Here is an 18,699-nt window from a genome sequence, read left to right on the forward strand (position 1 = left end):
ATTTGGTAGGGGCTATTTTTATTTCCATTTTACAGATGAGGAAATTGAGGCAGAGAGAGGTGACCGAGCTGGGAGTGGTGAGGTTAGGATCAAGACGCAGTCTTTTCCTTATTGTCATGCTGTAGTGCCTCTGTCCATCAGTGGGAGCTGGGGACGGCCTCATGGGCATTCCAGAGATGGACCTGCACCTCAGGGATCACCCCCAGGACTGTGGAGGCCTGCATTTGGGAGGGGTGGCCCCCACCCCTCATGGGTTTGCCTGCCTCTCTCTTCAGACGCTGTCCATGCTTCCTACCAGGATCCTGCGGCTGCTCGAGTTCGTAGGGTTTTCAGGAAACAAGGTAACCACCTCCCTCCTGGGGCTCCCAAGCCTCAGCCCCAGGGCCGGAGCTCAGCTGGTAGGGTGTGGCTGAGGGGCTGTGGGGCCTTAGCACCAGCCCTGGCTCAGCGCTCCGCTCGGTGTGAGACCCTGGACAAGGCCCAGGCCTCTCTAGGCCTCAGTCTGCTCTCCTGCAAATGGGACCAGTGATTGCTACCAGGCTCTTCTCAGGGTGGAGAGGCTCTAGGGTGAGGATGGGTATGAAGAGCGGCTGCTGGGGTCCTTTAGGGGCCTGGGGTCATCATCTCTATGTCTGGTAGGTGTTAGGAACCTGGTCCTTCTCTCAGATAGCCTTGAGCAAGTCCCTCCCCTTGGGACTTGTCTGGGAGATGCCCATGGGGAGCCCTGCTGTGCACTGGGCCTTCAGGTGGAAACCAGAGGACTCAAGAACCCAGAGGCTTTACTGAGGGCAGGAACCTGAGTGCCAGGTAGCAGATCAGGGAGGGCTGCCTGGTGGAGGAGACCCAAAATGGTACAAGGAGCATTAGCCTGGAAGTCAGGAGCCCTGGGACTGTCTAGCCTCATCCCCTTCTTCCTGTGACTCTGAACAAAGACTACTGACTGACCTCTCCACTGATCAAATCAGTGTTTCTCCAGCTTAGACTTTCTCCAGCCTTTCCTGATTTTTTGCCATGTGCACAGACCTCTATATTATTATTTACATATTATTTTTCTCAAATGTGGTTCTTATTTTTTTTTTACTTAAATTTATTTAAAGGAAACATTACTACACAGAGACCCCATATTATGTGGCATGGTAAGAGCATGATTGTAACAATAAATACTACAGGACCAAGCAGTCTTCCTTGGTCCACCAGATTGTGTAGCCTGTTTCTCTCTGTAGCCTGTTTCTCTCTGTGTGAAAGACAGCTTAGAGCAGGGTGAAGCTGCTCGCTCCAGCACCACACTGAGGCTTTCTCCTGTACCCTGAGGACAGTCGAGTACTGGGAAGGGCTGCTCCTCCCTGGGACCCTCTGCTGCTTCTCGCCTGTCCCAGGACACGTACAGGCTTGGCTGCCGTCTGTGGTCTGTGGCCTGGGCCCAGGGAAACACTCATTACAGGCTCTGCAAGTCCTCAGTTTTTTTTTTTTTTAATAAGAAGGCCCTTTGGTCCTGAGTAGGATCTCAGGATGATGATGGAAGAACATGAGAAAGTCCGAGAGGTGGGACAGGGTGGCCTGGCCAGGAAGAGAGGGTGGCAAGGCCGGAGCAAGAGGGACCTCCTGCACCCACCAGCTCCAGCTTCGTCTTTGTTCCAAAGTCAAGGGGGTTGTGGAGGGTTTGCAGCTGGGGTGAGGCAAGTCAGATGTGTCTATTAGAAAGATCAGGAACACACTCTAGGATAGGCAGTGGGGCAGAAACTGCTGGTGGTGATACAAGCGTAGTCTGGCTTCTTGCGCCTCCGCAGGCAGGCTCTGGAGCCTTCTCCTCCTGGCAGCCTTCCCAGCCTGCAGTTTCTATGGCCCTGTCTGTGCCCTGAGCCTGTGGTTAGGATTATCTGCCTCCTTGTCATTTCTACTCCCCGACCAGACTTGGTGCTGCTCAGGGCCTTGGCGCCTGAGCAGGTGGCTATAGGGAGGAATGGGGAAGGGGCTATTAGGGAGGTAGGGGACGCTGTCGCCTTTGCCCTGGCTGTGGCAGTGGGGTCCTCTGCCCCCAGCAAGATGGCTGAGGCACTGAGAGGGATGGCCTCTTGTTCCTGGTTGCGTGGCCTCCAGGGCTCCAGGCTCGGAGCCCAGCGCAGTCTGGCCCCTTCCGCAGCAATGTTGCCCTCACAGCTGTCCAGGGACCTCCCTTCCCCTCCCCTGCCCCAGGTCGCGGGGTAGAGCTGGGGGCCTCGGGCCTGGCTGCCTCAGCTGTCCCCGTCTTTCCCCCAGGACTACGGGCTGCTGCAGCTGGAGGAGGGGGCATCGGGGCACAGCTTCCGCGCCGTGCTCTGCGTCATGCTGCTGCTCTGCTACCACACCTTCCTCACCTTCGTGCTTGGTAGGAGCACCCTCCCAGTGAGCGCCGGGGCCTCTGGGCTTTGACTGCCTCTAAGGGCAGGGGTGAGAGGGCAAGGGGCTGCTGGCCCCCAGGACTGGGGAGGGGGCCCTGAAACCAGAAACAGTAGAACTGCAACTGTCCAGGGGCCTGGACACTCACTTCTTTACAGTGTGACTGGGTTCCAGACTCGATTTTCTCATCTGTGAAATGGGGGTGGGTCCTGCCCACCTTGTAGAGGGCATGAGGATGCTGTCAGCCCTGGGGTCTTATTCAGTCCTCACATCACCCCGGACACAGAAGAGTTATCATCCGCATTTCACAGAGCAGAAATGGAGACCCTGAGAAGCCCCTGGCAGGTTGCTGGGAGGATCACCAGGGAGGATGGTGATGAGTCCTGTTGTCCCCCACCTCCTTCAGGCACCGGGAACGTCAACATCGAGGAGGCAGAGAAGCTCTTGGGACCCTACCTGAAGCGATACCCTAAGGTGAGCCTCACCTCCTGGCAGACACCTGCAGCCCACATGTGCTCTGTGGACCCCCACAAACCCAGATACGTGTCATTATAGGGTGCCATCTTCCTGTTCTTTGCGGGGCGGATTGAAGTCATTAAAGGCAATGTTGATGCGGTAAGTAACAGGGGTCTGAGCCAGTGCTGGAGGCCCCTCAGGTCTTCTAGGTCAGTGGGACTGCAGACACACAGACAGGGGACAGGCAGACCAGGAGGGGGCCTGAGAGAAGACCCACGAAGGGAGCGGGCCCAGGAGAGGCACTGCCAACGACGACGGGAGAGTCTGGGAGGGCGAGGGAGGAGGTGGCAGTGCTGGTGAGTGGGATTGGCAGGGAGAAGGAGGGATACAGTGCCCTTGAGTAAGGCAGAGAGGCGGGAGCGTCCACTGTCCAGGGCAGGGTGACAGGCTGGAGCCTGCTGCCAAGGGCGAAGCAGGCGCCTGGAAGGCCTGACTAAGGATCTGGGCTCCGAGGTGGGAGGGAGCCGTGGAAAGGGTGAGAGAGGGGAGGCTTACCACCCTGGCAGAATCCCCAGCACTAAGCCAAGGCCCAGGACAGACCCCATGACTCGGAGTTCTGGCACTTCCCCCTGGTCCTGGCTGTGGTTCCTCAGGCCGAAGGACAGATGCCCCGGGTCCAAGTCACTTTGTGGAAGCTGCTGGAACCTTTGGAGTTTGCTCTGAGGCAGAGACATCATTGTATCACTTTAACAGTTCCCACTGCCTATCATGCCTCTGTTATAGCTCTGTCCCACACCCTTTCGCTTTGTGCCGAAAGACTAGAGTCCCTAAGAGGGTTGGTAACTGGGCCCAAGGTCATGTAAGGCTTTGAGGATAGAACCGGGACTGGCGGCCATACCTGCTGTCTCCCCGATGCTGCTGCTCGCCCCCCTCCTGAGGCTGGCATGGGGCTGGGGCTGCTGTGGAGCTGGGCAGGGATGGAGGGTGTGGCGGGGGGTTGGGGCAGATGGCTGGGGCTGGGGGATACTGGCAGAGGCTCAGTGGCAGGTACCCACAGGCCATCCGGCGGTTCGAGGAGTGCTGTGAGGCCCAGCAGCACTGGAAGCAGTTCCACCACATGTGCTACTGGGAGCTGATGTGGTGCTTCACCTACAAGGGCCAGTGGAAGATGGCCTACTTCTACGCAGACCTGCTCAGCAAGGAGAACTCCTGGTCCAAGGTGGGCTGGCACCACATGCTGGGGGAACAGGGAGACCAGAAGACCCCCCTAGATTGGCCATGAGCCCCCAGACCAGGACCAAACCCCTAACTGAACACAGACATCTCAGCTATAATTTAAGCAAAACCACAAATTCTACTAGACCTCAGGGTTGGAAGGAACTAAAGACCATGGGAAACAGGTGACCTTTAGAACTACAAGGTGTCGAGATTTTTAGCCACAAGGGACAGAAGTGTCACTCACATGGTCTGAGTGAGTGTTGCCCAACATAACTTTCTGTTACAGTGAAAATGTTCTATGCTGTCCAGTGTGGAAGCCCCCAGTCACACGTGCACGCCAAGCTCTTGAAATCTGTCTGCTGCAAGTGGGAAACTGGATGTTTTCAATTGTGTTCTATTTTAGTTACTTTAAATGTAAAAAGTCACATGGAGCTAGTGGACATGTTACCTGACTATGCAGGTGTAAACACAAAGGCTTATTGGTTCATAAAACTGAAAATTCTAGGCACATCTGATTTCAGGTTGGGCTGAATCCAGGAATTCTAAGTTGTTTGGGCTAATTTTTTCCAGCTGGGACTACGCTCTTCTCTGTGACTTCTTCACTGTACAGGCAGGTTCTCTCCATGTGCCAGCAGGGTGGCTATGGGCTGCCTGTTCCTATATCATCTCTCCCATTTGGTTTCAACCAAAGTCCCATGATAGAGCCTCATTGGTCTGCATAGATCACAGGCCAGTGCCTGGAAACAGGGGTGGGAAGACCCCTCATGGATTAGAAGTAGGAGAGGGGTGATTCGCCAGAAGAAAAATGAGGTGATGCCCCAGAATAAGTGTTGTTGGGAGTGAGCATTAAGGAGATGCCACGGAGGCGAAACAAAACAGATGCTCAGCATAAATACTTACCATGGTTCAATTCAGTTCGGTCACTCAGTTGTGTCTGACTCTTTGCAACCCCATGGACCACAGCACTCCAGGCTTCCCTGTCCATCACCAACTCCTGGTAACTTGCTCAAACTCATGTCCATCGAGTTGGTGATGCCATCCAACCATCTCATCCTTTGTCATCCCCTTCTCCTGCCTTCAATCTTTCCCAGCATCAGGGTCTTTTCCAATGGGTTAGTTCTTCATATCAGGTGCCCAAAGTATTATCATGGTAAGTGGTGAAATAAGTATCAGCCATTATCATCATAGAGTAATGATAGCACAGAATGCTGAACTGAGAGTCTTAGAATCATTTAGAGCATCAGAGAGCATCCACTATTGTGAAATCCATAGCACGTATGTCTCAGTGACCCTGATTTTCTCATCTTTCCCCCACCTCTGCATGAAAGTCCCTATTCAGTCACCTTGCCTAGGGCCCAGGCTGAAAGGGACTCTCTGGCTCAGGGCTGGCTTCCCTGGTGGCTCAGATGGTAAAGAATCTGCCTGCAGTGCAGGAGACCTGGATTCAATTCCTGGGTTGGGAAGATCCCCTAGAGAAGGGAATGCCAACCCACTTCAGTATTCTTGCCTGGAGAATTCCACGGACAGAGGAGCCTTGTGGACTACAGTCCGTGGGGTTACAAAGAGTCGGACACAACAGAGTGACTTTCACTTTCGCTGGCTCAGGGCAGGCGGGGCTGGGAGGAGGAGTGGGCTTTCACTGAGCTCTGACTGTGTGCCCAGCGCTTGTCCTTTCCTCCACATTACACCCAGTGAGGTAGATGTTACCTTCATCAGGCACATGAGAGACACTGAGGCTAAGAGAGGGTGAGAAACTTCCCTGGGCCACACAGCAGTTGGTGACACACACAGGATCTGAAGGCAGTTTTGTGTGACTCCAAGGCCTCTGCTTTTCCCTTGCTCCTCAGTTCCCCTGAGTAGGCCCAGCTTGCCCCAAGACCACCTTGCTGTTGAAGGCACTTCCTCAGGCCCAGCCCCTGTGGGCCAGCATTCATCCCTCATCCCTCCCCCTGCCAACAAAGCCTCCAGGAACCTTTTTAAATTAAAGTGATCTGGAAGCCTGCTTGTGAAGTGGGGCAGGCAGCTGGGCCTTCTACCCGGGGAAGAAGAGACCTGAGGTGGCCACCCAGCTGCTGTGAGGAGCAGAGGGGTGGCCAGGCCTCCCACGCGCCAGCAAGTCTGCCTGGGAGTTGGCTCAGCCTTCAGCTCTGTGGCTGTGGGGTGGTCAGCCCCCCTCTCTCTGCAATGCTTTCTCAAAAGGGTTTCCTGTGAAACTAGGTAGAGGTTGTGGCACCTCGAGTTCTGGGGCCTCATTCATCCCTAAATTCCAGTGCTTGGCTACTAAAGTCCACCGGCTTCCAGCTCTAGGGAGTTGGCCTGTGGCTACTGCCCTGCATGCCGGCCCCTCTGTTCAGTGTCTGCCCGTGCTCGGCTGGCTCACCCCGTGGGCCCTCTGCTCAGTCTGCCCGTGCTCGGCTGGCTCACCCTGTGGGCCCTCTGTCCAGTGTCTGCCCATGCTCGGCAGGCTCACCCCGTGGGCTCTCTGCTCAGTCTGCCCGTGCTCGGCTGGCTCTCCCCTGTGGGCCCTCTGCTCAGTGTCTGCCCGTGCTCGGCGGGCTCACCCTGTGGTCCCTCTGTCCAGTGTCTGCCCGTGCTCGGCGGGCTCACCCCGTGGGCTCTCTGCTCAGTCTGCCCATGCTTGGCGGGCTCACCCCATGGGCTCTCTGCTCAGTCTGCCCATGCTTGGCGGGCTCACCCCGTGGGCTCTCTGCTCAGTCTGCCCATGCTCGGCTGGCTCTCCCCTGTGGGCCCTCTGCTCAGTGTCTGCCCATGCTTGGTGGGCTCACCCTGTGGGCCCTCTGCTCTGGCTACCCGTGCTCGGCGGGCTCTCCCCTGTGGGCCTCACCCCTAGTGCTTGCAGCCAGAAACCAGGCGGTGACAAGTGTGTGCTCAGTGCCACAATGGGGGCGTCATGGGGGGCTCAGAGGCGGCCCTGAGCGGCCCGGCCAAGAGGACAAGGAAGGCTTCTGGAAAAGGAGATGTCTGAACTGAGAGTCTCGAAGGACGAGGAGTTAGGGTGGCAGGACACCCCAGGCCAGGAGAACTGCAGGGGCACAGGCTGGGGAGCCAGGGGCTGCCAGGAGGTCCTGTTTCACCAGGTGAAGGGCTTGTGGGCGGAAGTGCAGGGGGACTGTGGAGGGATCTTCCCCCTCTAAGCCACACACTGGAAGCTTCTTGGGGACAAGGACTGTCTGCCTGCACAGAAGCTAGTAGAATAATCCAGCCAAATAAATATGTGGAATCAACAGGCAAACAAGTAACTGGGAGAGAGGACTGCCCCTCAGGCAGGGCGGCTGTGGCTCCATCAGCATGGCCCCATAACATCCCTCAGTAACCTGGATGCCCATGGCTCTCGCCATGCTAGGTCGCTGCATCCGTCCTAATTCCTGCTGACTCAGTGCGGGTGGGGGCCAGGGCTGGGGAAGAAGCTCTGAGAGGAAGCCCACAGATGAGCCTGGCAACGAAGGGACAGTGGGGTCCCAGGCAGAGGGATAGCACGAGCAGGGCCCTGAGGTGAGTTCAGGGGGTGATGGGGGAGAGTGGCCCAGAGGAGGAGCCGGAGAAGGCGGTCTCCAGGGCCCTGAGGGGCTGTTTGGGCTTTAGCCTGACAGTGGGGGAGCTCTTGCTGCTTCTGGCTTGTGTTTGTGCTTTTAGAAATCTGTCCTGCAGTCGCTCGGCACCCTCACATGCCAGTCCTGTTCTAGAGCACGTCAGCTACAACTGAACAGAGCAAAGACCTCGAGGCTTGTGTTCTAGTGGGGAGAGAGACAAGAAACATAGATGATGCGCTGTGTAAGATAACGCCAGGTTCTGGTTAAGAGCCATGAAGAAAAATTGGGCAAGGTGCGGGTGGAGGATGTGGAGAACAGTGTGGTCAGGAGGGGCCTGCCTGAGAAGACACGAGAATGGAGTGAAGGAGCAAGCCAGGCTGACACCTCCGTGAAGAATGTTCCAGGCCTGGTAGATGTTAGGACAGGTGTCGAAGGAAGCTGAAGCCATGAGTTGATATATTCTGGAAACAGCCCAGAGGCCAGTGTGGCTAGAGCGAGGGGGCGCCAGTGGAGAAGCTGGAGGGGAAATTGAGGGAGGCTGCCTCGGGCCTCGCAGGCCGTGACTGGGAATGTGGGCCTTCTCCCTAAGTGCAGTGGGGTATCATGAGTCAAAGAGAGACTGCTGTGACCTCATTCTAAAATGTCCACGCGGCAGCGGTGGGAGAATGGCTGGCGGGGCAGGAGTGGGAGCAGGGCGAGGCCTGGACCGGGAGACGGCCCGAGAGAGAGAGGGCCAGGCCAGTGGGATTCCAGAGCCCTGGGAAGTCAAGTCCTGAGGGCTGGGTGGCTCAGTACTGGGGCCAGGGGGAGGGAGAAGGCACAGGTGACACCAAGAGGCTAAAGAGGGCTGGGGAACAGATTTCACTGAGGGAAGCAACTTAGCACACCCCGCAAAGACCAGGTTTTCCTCATGTTGTGAAGGGCAGGCCGAGGTGCTGGGGGCAGACTGGAACTGGGAGCAGCCCTGGGTTTCATCATGGGTGGGGCTCCCAGGTGGAAGTTGCTTTCCACCTTCTCCTAAGGCTAGACTCCAGGATGTCCGGCTCCCTTCCCTCCTCTACTGGCTATACTTTGCTGGGTAGCAGCTCCAGGGGGCAGGAACTGTGGTTCAAGACTCGACCACTGGAGGGCAGCACAGAGCCAGGTTCCTCTGGCATTGAACTTCAGGCAAAGGGGAGCAGCTTTCAGGAATACATCTCTGAGATGGGGGTGAGGTTGGGGCTCTGCAAACCACCCCTTATCTTGTCAGCGGATCCCTTGAAGCCACACAAACCTGGGGCCCCTCCCAGCTCTGCCCCTAGCAGCCCTGCGGTCCCAGGAAGCAGAGGTAGGATACAGATTCCTTTCTGGCATTGTCTTTGGGATATATGTAAAGTGCCTGGTACACAACAAGGCAGTCTCACCAAGGGACCCTGAGATGAGCCACAACCCAGGTCCCTGCCCCTCCTGGCCTCACACTTCTTGTGTATTCCATGCTTTATGCTACCACCCATTTGTATCCCACTTACACACGTGTCTCTGCCCTCCCTTTGATCAGGATGTTCCTTTTGCCTGGAAGGTCCTTTTTCTGTTTCTTGAATCTTCCCGTTGGCCTTCAAGGGCCCAGTGTGAAGTATCTTCCCTGAAGCCCCTGCTGCCCCATCTTTGTGTCTCCATCCTGTCCTCAGCACCGCCTGGCGCACCCACTAGCTGCTTGGATCTGCCCAGTTGCTTCAAAGTGGAGAGGTCAGGAGCTTAGACATGGCCCAGTACGGATTTAACCCCTAGGTCATGTCCTCAGGTTGCCTCAGCTTCCTCACCCACTTTCTCCCCTGGGGGTTGGGGGTAATAGTGAGGTTCCAGTGAGGTATTTGTGCCAGTTCAGGACTGTGACTTGGAGGGCAGGTTGCTGACGCTTGACTGTTGCTCTGCCTCACACAGGCCACCTATATCTACATGAAGGCCGCCTACCTCAGCATGTTTGGGAAGGAGGACTACAAACCGTTTGGAGATGACGAAGTGGAGTTGTTTAGGTGGGTCCGGCCATTGCATTCCATTGTAGGTCTCAGCCAGGCTCTGCCCACAGCCACCCTGAGCAGAGGGAGCTGGGGGGTTGTCATCCCCAGGGCCCGGAGCCCCCAGCCCTCCCCAACCCTACCCCTACGCCGCGCCTGTCGTTGTCTCCCACCCCCACCTCCTCTTGCTGCTGCTGTTAGAGCCCTTTGAATCTGTTCAGAGGTTTTCTTTCACAAAAGTGGTTTTGTCAACATCATTTCCACTGTGCCTCTTTCATCCAGAGTGTAGCACAGATGTGGACACAGGTCCAGAGAGGTTCCTTCTGCCGAGTTAACCTGATACACTCAGAAAAGCAGAGTTGGAATCACGTAAGCAGGATTAAATCTGGCCTCTGCCATTTGTTACCTGTGTCATCTGGGACAGTTTCAGCATCTGTAAAATGGGAATAACAAACTCGGCTTTGCAGGGTTGTTTTGCAGATCAAATAGAGAATAGATTTAAAGAGTTTGTGGTAGGGCCTGGAGCCGGTAAATGGTGGCTGTTTTTATTCCTACCTGCACTGCTGGGTTTGCCTTCTGCGAAGGGCCTAGAGCAGGACTCAGCCGTGGCAGGCCTGAGGAGGGAGCCTCGGGCTTTCCCCCGGTCATGGTGAGGGTTGGCTCCAACTTGCAGATACGGCAATGAGTGTGACCATTGCTTCCTGGGCTGTCGCAGTCACAGGGTGCTGTCATTTACTGAGGGACTTAGTTTCTTTATCTTATGTAACTCTTCTAGAAGATCTGTGAGGGTAAGAATCTGTGGGGAAATAAGAGTTATTTTTCCTCCATCCTTCTAGATTCTTGGCTGAGACCCTCATAATAAGATTAATGGAAAAGCAAATAGAAATGTAATAACTTCTGTATGGGAGGGACCCAGGAAAACCAAGGTGACTCTCTGAAATGGCCCAAGCTGTTACCTTAAATGCCATCTCCAGCTAAAACAAGAAAGAAGAGTTAGTTGAATGGGGAGCCAGTTATGGGAGGTTTTCAGGTAAAAGAGAGGGTATATATATGGTTGTTATGCAGATTTTAGTCTCCGCCTTCTTCATTGATAAGTTTCTGGAGATTCAGTCTTCCTCCTCTTCCTGGTCCAGAGAAAGACATCCTTACAAATGACACTTTCCTTGTAAATGTCTCTTACAAGAAGGTTAAATTCTACTAGATTTTCAGAGCATTTTGTGTGTTTGCTGTTTTCTTAAAAATAATCAGCCTAAAATAACCCTTATGCCAAAGACGCATATTTGGGGGTAACAACTTCTCCTTTCCATATCATTGTCTCCATTTCAGGGATAAGAAAGCAGGCCCAGAGAGATTCCACAGTGAATAAGTGGCAGAGGTGTTTGCTGGGGACCTCACAACTAGGTCCAGCTGTTTCCTGGGCCTGGACGGCTCAGGTCACAGCCATACCCCCATGATTGTGGCACAGATTCAGGGCAAGGCAGAGCTGGGGGGATGGGGCCCCAGATGTAGTCTTGCTCAGCTGCATACCACATTTTACTCTACCCTTGGAAACAGCTGAGGAGGCTGCAACTCACATGGCCAGAGTTAATGAAAGTTTTGTGCTGTGTGGTCTTGGGCAGGTCCTTCCCTTTATGAGTTTTAATCTCCTCTGTGAAACTAGGGTCAGACTTCTGCTGGGCCCTCAGGAAATGGGGGCTGGGAGTAGAGAGGGACAACTGGAAGGCAGAGCAGACCTGAGGAGTGGTGGTGGTGGTCATGTACATTCTCAGCTCTAGCTACGGGTGCAGAGGAGCCTGCCTAGCCATAGGAAGTGGTCAGATCTTGCGATAGGGCCTATGAAATTAGGTCGTAGCCACAGGGTATGAATCCAACACTCTCGTCATATAGATGGGGAAAATGAGGCCCAGAGAGGGGTCAAGCAGTGGGCAGGTTGGGGACTCTCAGTTCTAGCATTTTCTTGCCCTCTCTCCATCCTCATCTCTTCCACAGAGCTGTGCCAGGCCTGAAACTCAAGATTGCTGGGAAATCTCTACCCACAGAGAAGTTTGCCATCCGGAAGTCCAGACGCTACCTCTCCCCTAAACCTATCTCATTGCCTGTCCCTGCTCTGGTGGGTAGGAGGGTCTTGACTGGTCCTGAACTCATTTGGGATTGTGGGGATTAGCTGAGGGTCAGGGAAATAGCCAGTGACCCTGGAGGGTGTGGATGCAGGACAGAGACCTTCATGACCCCAGGGCCTGGAGATGATTTTACAGATCACCTGGCCCTGGGTGAGGGACACAGGAGTTTGAGCCTACCTCAGCCTCTGAGAAAGCATGATCTACTAGGGATGGGGGTGGGCAGGCAGGTGAGCAGGCTGCAGATGCCTGAAAGCAGAAAGCGCAGCTCTCCCAGATAGGCATCTCTCAGCTGTTTGTGTTGCCATCCTGTCTGTTTCTGTCTTGTCACATGGTTTTAATTATTGTTTATACTGTTCCTCCATCACTGCCCCAAGCTTTTCTGAGGCTGGGACCCGTGTTACAGTCAACTTTGAAATAACAGTAATTGCTGGGATTGTTACTGGGCACATGCTTGTTCAAGGCTCGTTACACCCATTGCCTATTGCCTCATCTGATCTTCACAAGAACCCTCTTAGGTGCTGGTGGCATCTCCATTTTACAGAAGGGGATAAAAAGGCCTAATAGATAAGTAGGAAGCTAAAATATAGATAAGATATAAGTAGAAAGATGAAATAACTTGTCCAAGTCCCTTAGCTGATGAGTTAGAATCTGAACCCAGGCAGTCTGGTTCCAGAGACCATGTTCTGAATCACAGCTATGATGCTAATTCCATGCATGATCTGAGCAGGCATCAGAGCAAGTTCTAGTTTGTTAAGAGTCCTTGTTATTCAACTAATAAGGCAGCCAGAAAGGTAGGAAGGGTGCTGCTTCAGAGACCTGGCTCTGCTGTTCACTAATTGTGTGACCTTGGATATTGGGTTTCCTTTCCCTTAATGTAAATATCTACCTTGCCCATTTCATAGAGCAGGTATGAAAGTCTGCTGATAAAAACTTATTAAACTTACTGCAGAAATTAACAAGTTCAGTATTTATGTAGAATTTATTTTGAGCTTATATCCTGAATATCTTTAAATAAATTTTGAACTATTTTACAATTAAAAATATGAAATAAAGCTGTCATCAAATGGGGGCATATGTTGTAAGGAGGGGCAGGGAAAGCAGCTAACCAGATATTTAGGGGAGAATTTCCAAAACTGTAACCTGCAAGATGCTATGTGTGCATAAGATTGTTTCTGTGATTAAATACATTTGGGAAAGACCAGCCTGAACAAAGTTTACATACTGTAGACCTTCTTGGAGCCTTTATATGCTCATCTGCATGGTAGGTCTCCGAGAAGAAGCTGAAATGCAGTTTTTCCCTGTTATTTAGCCACAGAACTCTTTTAGACCATGTAATGATTTACTAAGTACTTGTCAAAACTTAAAGTCCCTCCCTAGAACATAGCAAGAACTATAAAAAGTCTTTCTAGAACTTTATGTATACAAATTACTGTCATGTCCATTGCTTGGTTTGATAGTTTAGGAAATGCTAATCTTGGCTAACAGAATTACTAGAATGAAAATTTAGTATTCTGAGCTTCCTGGCAGTTAAGGCAAAGAAAGAAATCATATGTTTCATAGATGTAAACTCAGGCCCACTGCCTTAGTGAAATAAGAGAGAAGGTATCTTGGTCTTAAGCCCCTGAAGAGCTTACGTCAACTATGATTCCTCTGGTACAGGAGGCCTTGTTAGCTGGAGCAAGGAAGACAACTCCCTGGAGAGTGTGGGGCATGACCTTGTTCTCAAAGGATGGGAAATTTGGACAGAGAGATTGGGAGAGTGCAGACTAGTGCCCTAGGGATCCAGGAACAGAAATGTAATTGAAAACTATATAAGGAGAAGAGTGAGAATACGGGTCCATCTTAAATTCTCACAGGGATAAGGAGAGATTTCAATAATAAGTAAGAGATAAGAATCCCCATCACTCCCTCAAGCCTACAGCTTCAAAGGCTGGGCTGAGACTTGTCATGGAAGATTAGAGCTAGAAGGGCCTTTAGTGATCCTCATCTGAGCTACACATTTTATAGATGGAGAAACTTGAGGCCCCACTGGGGAGGAAACCTAGGACTGACTTGCTCCCCTGCCCCTAGGAAATGATGTACATTTGGAATGGCTACGCTGTGATTGGGAAGCAGCCGGAACTCACAGACGGGATCCTTGAGATTATCATCAAGGCTGAAGAGATGCTGGAAAAGGGCCCAGGTGACTACCCTAGGCCCTTATACTGGCCAGGCTGGGTCTGACCTCCGGTCTTTACAGCTGAAGGTTCCCTCTACCCAAAATGTCCTTCCTCACTTCTCTGCCCTGGTAATTGTCCTCTGCCTTTCTAGGCTGAGTTTCAGTGACAGCTCCTCCAAGAAGCTGCCCCTTGTCCCCCAGGGAGCATCAGGGCCTCTGCTGGGCTCCCACAAGCCCCGAGCTTCCTTCAGTCGGTCCTGATTTCACTGCGTTGTCATCGTCTCAGTATCTGTCTTTCCTCCCCAGATGTGTGCTCCCTGCAGACAGGGACTATGTGCGAGCCATCTCTGTGTCCCCAGGGCCCAGCAGAGTAGGGGCTCCAAGAGTAACTGTTGAGCAAATGAACAAAGCTGTCTTCCCTCACTCCCCTGTTCTCAGAGAATGAGTACTCAGTGGATGATGAGTGCTTGGTGAAGCTGCTGAAAGGCCTGTGTCTGAAATATCTGGGCCGTGTCCAGGAGGCTGAGGAGAATTTCAGGAGCATCTCTGCCAAGTAAGTGCCTCTGTGGCTGCGCTCGCTCCAGATGGCCTCCTGCTGGGTCCGGGGCTCCAGGGTGGTGTTTTCTGGGCTTCTCTCTCCCTATGCACACGTGCACGGTACCTGGCTCTGGCCTGCTCCTCCTCGCTTCACATGTACTAGTTTCTGTTTTGTGCCAGGACCCTTCTAGGCCCAGATCGTTAGACCTTGTCCTCCAGGGCCACCAGACTGCCCAGCGACAGGAGCCTATCTGCAGTGTTTCCTGTGAATGGTGCCCCTGGAGTTTGTAACTGAGGATCTCTGTCCTTGGGGAGTACAGATATTAGAGAGACAGCTATAGATAACTTAATCTGGTATGGTGAGGGCTGTGCTAGAGGAAAGCAGAGAGGCCAGCAGGTGCCAGGAGGAGGGACCTGAACCTAATGCTAGAAACCAGGAAAGGCTTTCCAGTAATGCCACTTCAGCTGGAAAGTTCAGGCAGAGAAAGCAAGGAAAGAGGAGTTTTAAGTGGAGCAGGTAGAGGATGTGCTAATGCCTGGACACAGGAAAGACACCTGAGGTCAGGCGGTCAGTCCTTCCCTGCTTAGGTGAAGCCATAGAGGGAAAGGGTTGCAGATGAAATAAAGGCGGTGGGGGGAAGGGGGTGCAGGGTTGGGGACTGAGGTGGAGGTGGACCTAGGACATGACGCGAACCATAGGTTGTCAGGGACTTGGGGCCCCAGGTGCAGAGGACTGGAAGGCTTTGCTGTGGTTCTTAAGTCTTTCTAGGGCTAAATAGTGGGAACCTTCCAAGCTGGAATTCAGGTCAGAAAACCCCACGAGACCATGAGTTGGATCCTCCCATTTGGGAGACGCTCAGGAGGAGTCTGACGGACGTGCCCAAAGGATGTCTCAAGAGCAGAGCCTGTAAGCTGTGTTTTCTTCTGTCCTACAGTGAAAAGAGGATTAAATATGACCATTACTTGATCCCAAATGCCCTGCTGGAGCTGGCCCTGCTGTTTATGGAGCAAGGCAGAAATGAAGAGGCCGTCAAACTCTTGGAAACTGCCAAGTAAGGCTTGATTTGCCTTGGCCTGGCCTTTGTTCCCCATGAGCTCAGGGGAGGCAGAGGTGCCAGGCGGCAGTGTGAGAGGGTGCTGGCAAAGGCAGTGTAGCAGCCCAGAGGCTGGGCCCACGTCCCGGGGGAACCCAGCTCTCACCTGGTTGTAGGGAGGCTTCTCCCCTAATTTACCAAAGAGGAACTGAAATCCCAGACTCAGTGACTGAGTTATCCAGGGTCACACCGCAAGCTGCAGGGCTGGTGTGAAGATGCAGGTCTCCTGCCTCTAGCCCATGGATCTTGAAAGCATTCCTTCACACTGGGCCCCAAAGGACCAAGAGTGGCTCCAGAGGGCACGATGACAGGTAATCCCTATTAAATTTAAGCCCAACTCTTTCTTTAAACAGAGATAGGGATCAGCCTTTAAAAATATTCCTTGGCTAGTGGGTTCCCACAGCTCAGACTAAGGGAAAAATCACAACCTGGAGCATCTTCACATGTCTGATTCTCTGGTCTCTTCCAGGCAAAACTATAAGAATTATTCCATGGAGTCAAGGACACATTTTCGAATCCAGGCAGCCACACTCCAAGCCAAGTCTTCCCTAGAAAAGGGCAACAGATCTATGGTCTCATCAGTGTCCTTGTAGTTTTGTGCAGCAGTCCCAGGCTGGAAGACAGAATCAGCTGGACAGAGCTCCTGGAAACATTTCAAAAAGAACCCCTCCCCCTGCCCTGCCTTGGGGGTCCACCGGTGCTCCAGTGGGACAGCACGACATAGGTGTCTGTGCAGAAGTGAAGCCAGCATGTTCACCAGTGCGGCCAAGGGCTTTGGTCAAGGCCAGAGCAGGTGGAGCTCCCTGCCTGCCCTGTCACACATACGGGTACTTGTTTTTCACTGTGATGTTAAGAGAATGTATGAACAGTTTACATTTTCCTTAGAAATACACTGATGGAATCAAAGTTGGCTTTTGGGGAAAAAAACCACCAACCAACCACCTGTATGTAAATCATTGTTAGACTTCAGCGAGGTCTCAGCTTCCAGGGCTGGAAGGACCCCAAAGAGGATCTGGACCTCAGGCTTCGAGATTTCTGAGGGCTAAACACAGAGGTTTCACACAATCCCACTACCTTACTTCTTACAGTCCCTTTGTAATTCTGCAATTGAAAAAAACAAACATGTCTTTTTAGTGAGATAATCTTGAGTCCATTTGTAGGAAAAAACATCAATTCCCACTACTAAGGAATGGTGATATCGAGACCTGAAGGAAGGGGAGCCCTTTCTGTGCCAAAGCCAAGAAATTTGGCAGGTAAAGTTTCTCAGACACTAGTCTGCTATACGCCAAACTGAAACCACTGGGAATGATTTATGAAAGACAAAAAATCTTCTATACTTCAAGGTACATTTATTTACTGATAGTATTTTTCTTAGAAACAGAATGGTTATTCTTAGCCTGTTTATGTATGTTTTAGATTTTTCAGTCAAGAGAAAAGCTATATTTCAGTAATAAAACTTATACACTTCAGAGATCATACAACATCTATTTCAGTAAAATACTTTGTTGCTTGAATTCTTGGGCAGGGCAGAAAGTTTCAATCAGAAGCCATATGGCCCAAGCATGTTTTATTTAGACAACCTAATGTTTTAAAATTTTCAGAATAAGTTAACAAACATTTAAAAATGGGGAGACTTCACAAATAAATCTGGTTTCTGGCTTCTTACTTTAAAAATCTGGCAATACTGGGCCTCATTTTCACAAGGCAACAATCAGTTGGAGCTGAGTAGAAGCTCTTTTCAACACTTATCCTTCTGGCCCCTTAAAGTGTCTTACTAACTCAAACACACAAATGCAGTTTCTGTAAGGGAAGGACCACAGATGACTTTTCCAATCTTCCAGCCTGCTGTATTTAGCAAACACTTTTAGGCATATGCTAGGGACAGGGAGGTTTATTCAGTTAATATACAACTAAGTTTCCTTGACTGATATTGAATGAAGTGATGGGTTTTAGGTAAAGCATATTCTCATTTTCGACTGAAAAGACAGTCGAAAGATCCTCTTTCTGTCAGAACAGAAATGCTACTGAAGGAAAGCTCCAATATCTTGTTAGAACTAGACAAAAGAATGCTTTCCACAAAGGGCAAGCTCTCTCTCTTCCACAGCCTGGATGCTGGGCGCCCAGCCCAGCAGGGCAGGTGAAAAGGGTGAACTAGAGCTAGACTGCTGAACAGGGTGGCCTCTTGGCCTCCCTCACATATCAGAATGGTACCCATCGCAGTATAAAAGCAGCACTGGTCACCACATACCAAGCATAAAATTGCCATTTACAAAAGCCTTTCTTTCAGTGTTCATTTTAGGTGTTTTTGAACTCTTTATGCCAGGGTGATCTCCTAGTTGTTGCTGTTTCCTTCTGGGCCTCACGCATTAGCCGCCCAGCCGTCTGCTGCCCTGGCTGCAGACATATTGGTTTTGTCTCCTTTATCCTACCTGCAGCTTGAGCTCCTCCCTCAAACACGCTTGTGAGGGAGGTCCCCAGCGGTCCAACGGTTAAAACTTGGTGCTTTCACGGACGTGGCCAGGGTTCGATCCCTGGTCAGGGAGCTAAGATCCTGCAAGCTGGATGGCCGAAAACAAACACACACGTATGTGAAGGAACGTGAAAATGCTGGGTGTCTACACCACTGTATCCTTGTGCAGAGGCCTCTGAAGGTGAAAATGCTGTCTTGAGAGTCTCACTGTGTCTTGAGCCATTTCTGGTCATTGCTTCTCTAACACTGCAGACCTTCCTAGCACATCTGCCCTAGAAAGGCAGCTGATCGGGTGAGATTTCTGGCCTCCAAGTAAGGAGACCTAATTGCAGCCCCTGCTTTGCTACTACTGCTTTTTCAGTGTGACCCTGGGAGTCATGGAGCCTCTAAAATTTAGCAATTCGAACTAGATTAAGGCTCTCTCCCGCTGTCAACAGTTCTAATCCTGGTCAAGTCTGTTTCTGGGCTTTCATCTTCAAAAAGAGGCAACTGATCTGTACCTCTCTACCTTTTGTCAAAGGCTTGTGTCCCCAGGTGGCTTATGAGAAGTAATGATAGACTCCCTCAATCAGGGGCCTCTACAGTGGTCCAGGACACCCAGAGAGCAACTAATCCTCATTTGCGGAAAGTCTGAATCCTTGCCACACAGAGGAACTCAGTTGTTAGGGAGCAGCAACTGTGTAACATGCTCTGAACAGGCTCTTGGCAACAAAGTCTACTCTGCC

General features: G+C 52.0%; 1 protein-coding gene across 1 annotated transcript in view; it reads left to right on the forward strand.

The window, feature by feature from the left end:
* TTC39A (tetratricopeptide repeat domain 39A) overlaps positions 1-16,268 on the forward strand; it is a 39,370-nt gene extending 23,102 nt beyond the window's left edge. The window contains exons 8-18 of the mRNA XM_052637037.1: positions 276-341; positions 2,257-2,365; positions 2,783-2,850; positions 2,932-2,991; positions 3,890-4,051; positions 9,522-9,613; positions 11,585-11,705; positions 13,786-13,897; positions 14,312-14,426; positions 15,346-15,462; positions 15,974-16,268. Of these exons, the coding sequence (XP_052492997.1) occupies positions 276-341; positions 2,257-2,365; positions 2,783-2,850; positions 2,932-2,991; positions 3,890-4,051; positions 9,522-9,613; positions 11,585-11,705; positions 13,786-13,897; positions 14,312-14,426; positions 15,346-15,462; positions 15,974-16,097 (1,146 nt within the window). The 3' untranslated portion in view covers positions 16,098-16,268. The remainder of the gene's footprint in view (positions 1-275; positions 342-2,256; positions 2,366-2,782; positions 2,851-2,931; positions 2,992-3,889; positions 4,052-9,521; positions 9,614-11,584; positions 11,706-13,785; positions 13,898-14,311; positions 14,427-15,345; positions 15,463-15,973) is intronic.
* Positions 16,269-18,699: the final 2,431 nt, after the last annotated feature.

The sequence above is a fragment of the Budorcas taxicolor genome, chromosome 3 (assembly GCF_023091745.1).
Source record: "Budorcas taxicolor isolate Tak-1 chromosome 3, Takin1.1, whole genome shotgun sequence".
In the NCBI taxonomy this organism is placed as follows: Eukaryota; Metazoa; Chordata; class Mammalia; order Artiodactyla; family Bovidae; genus Budorcas; species Budorcas taxicolor.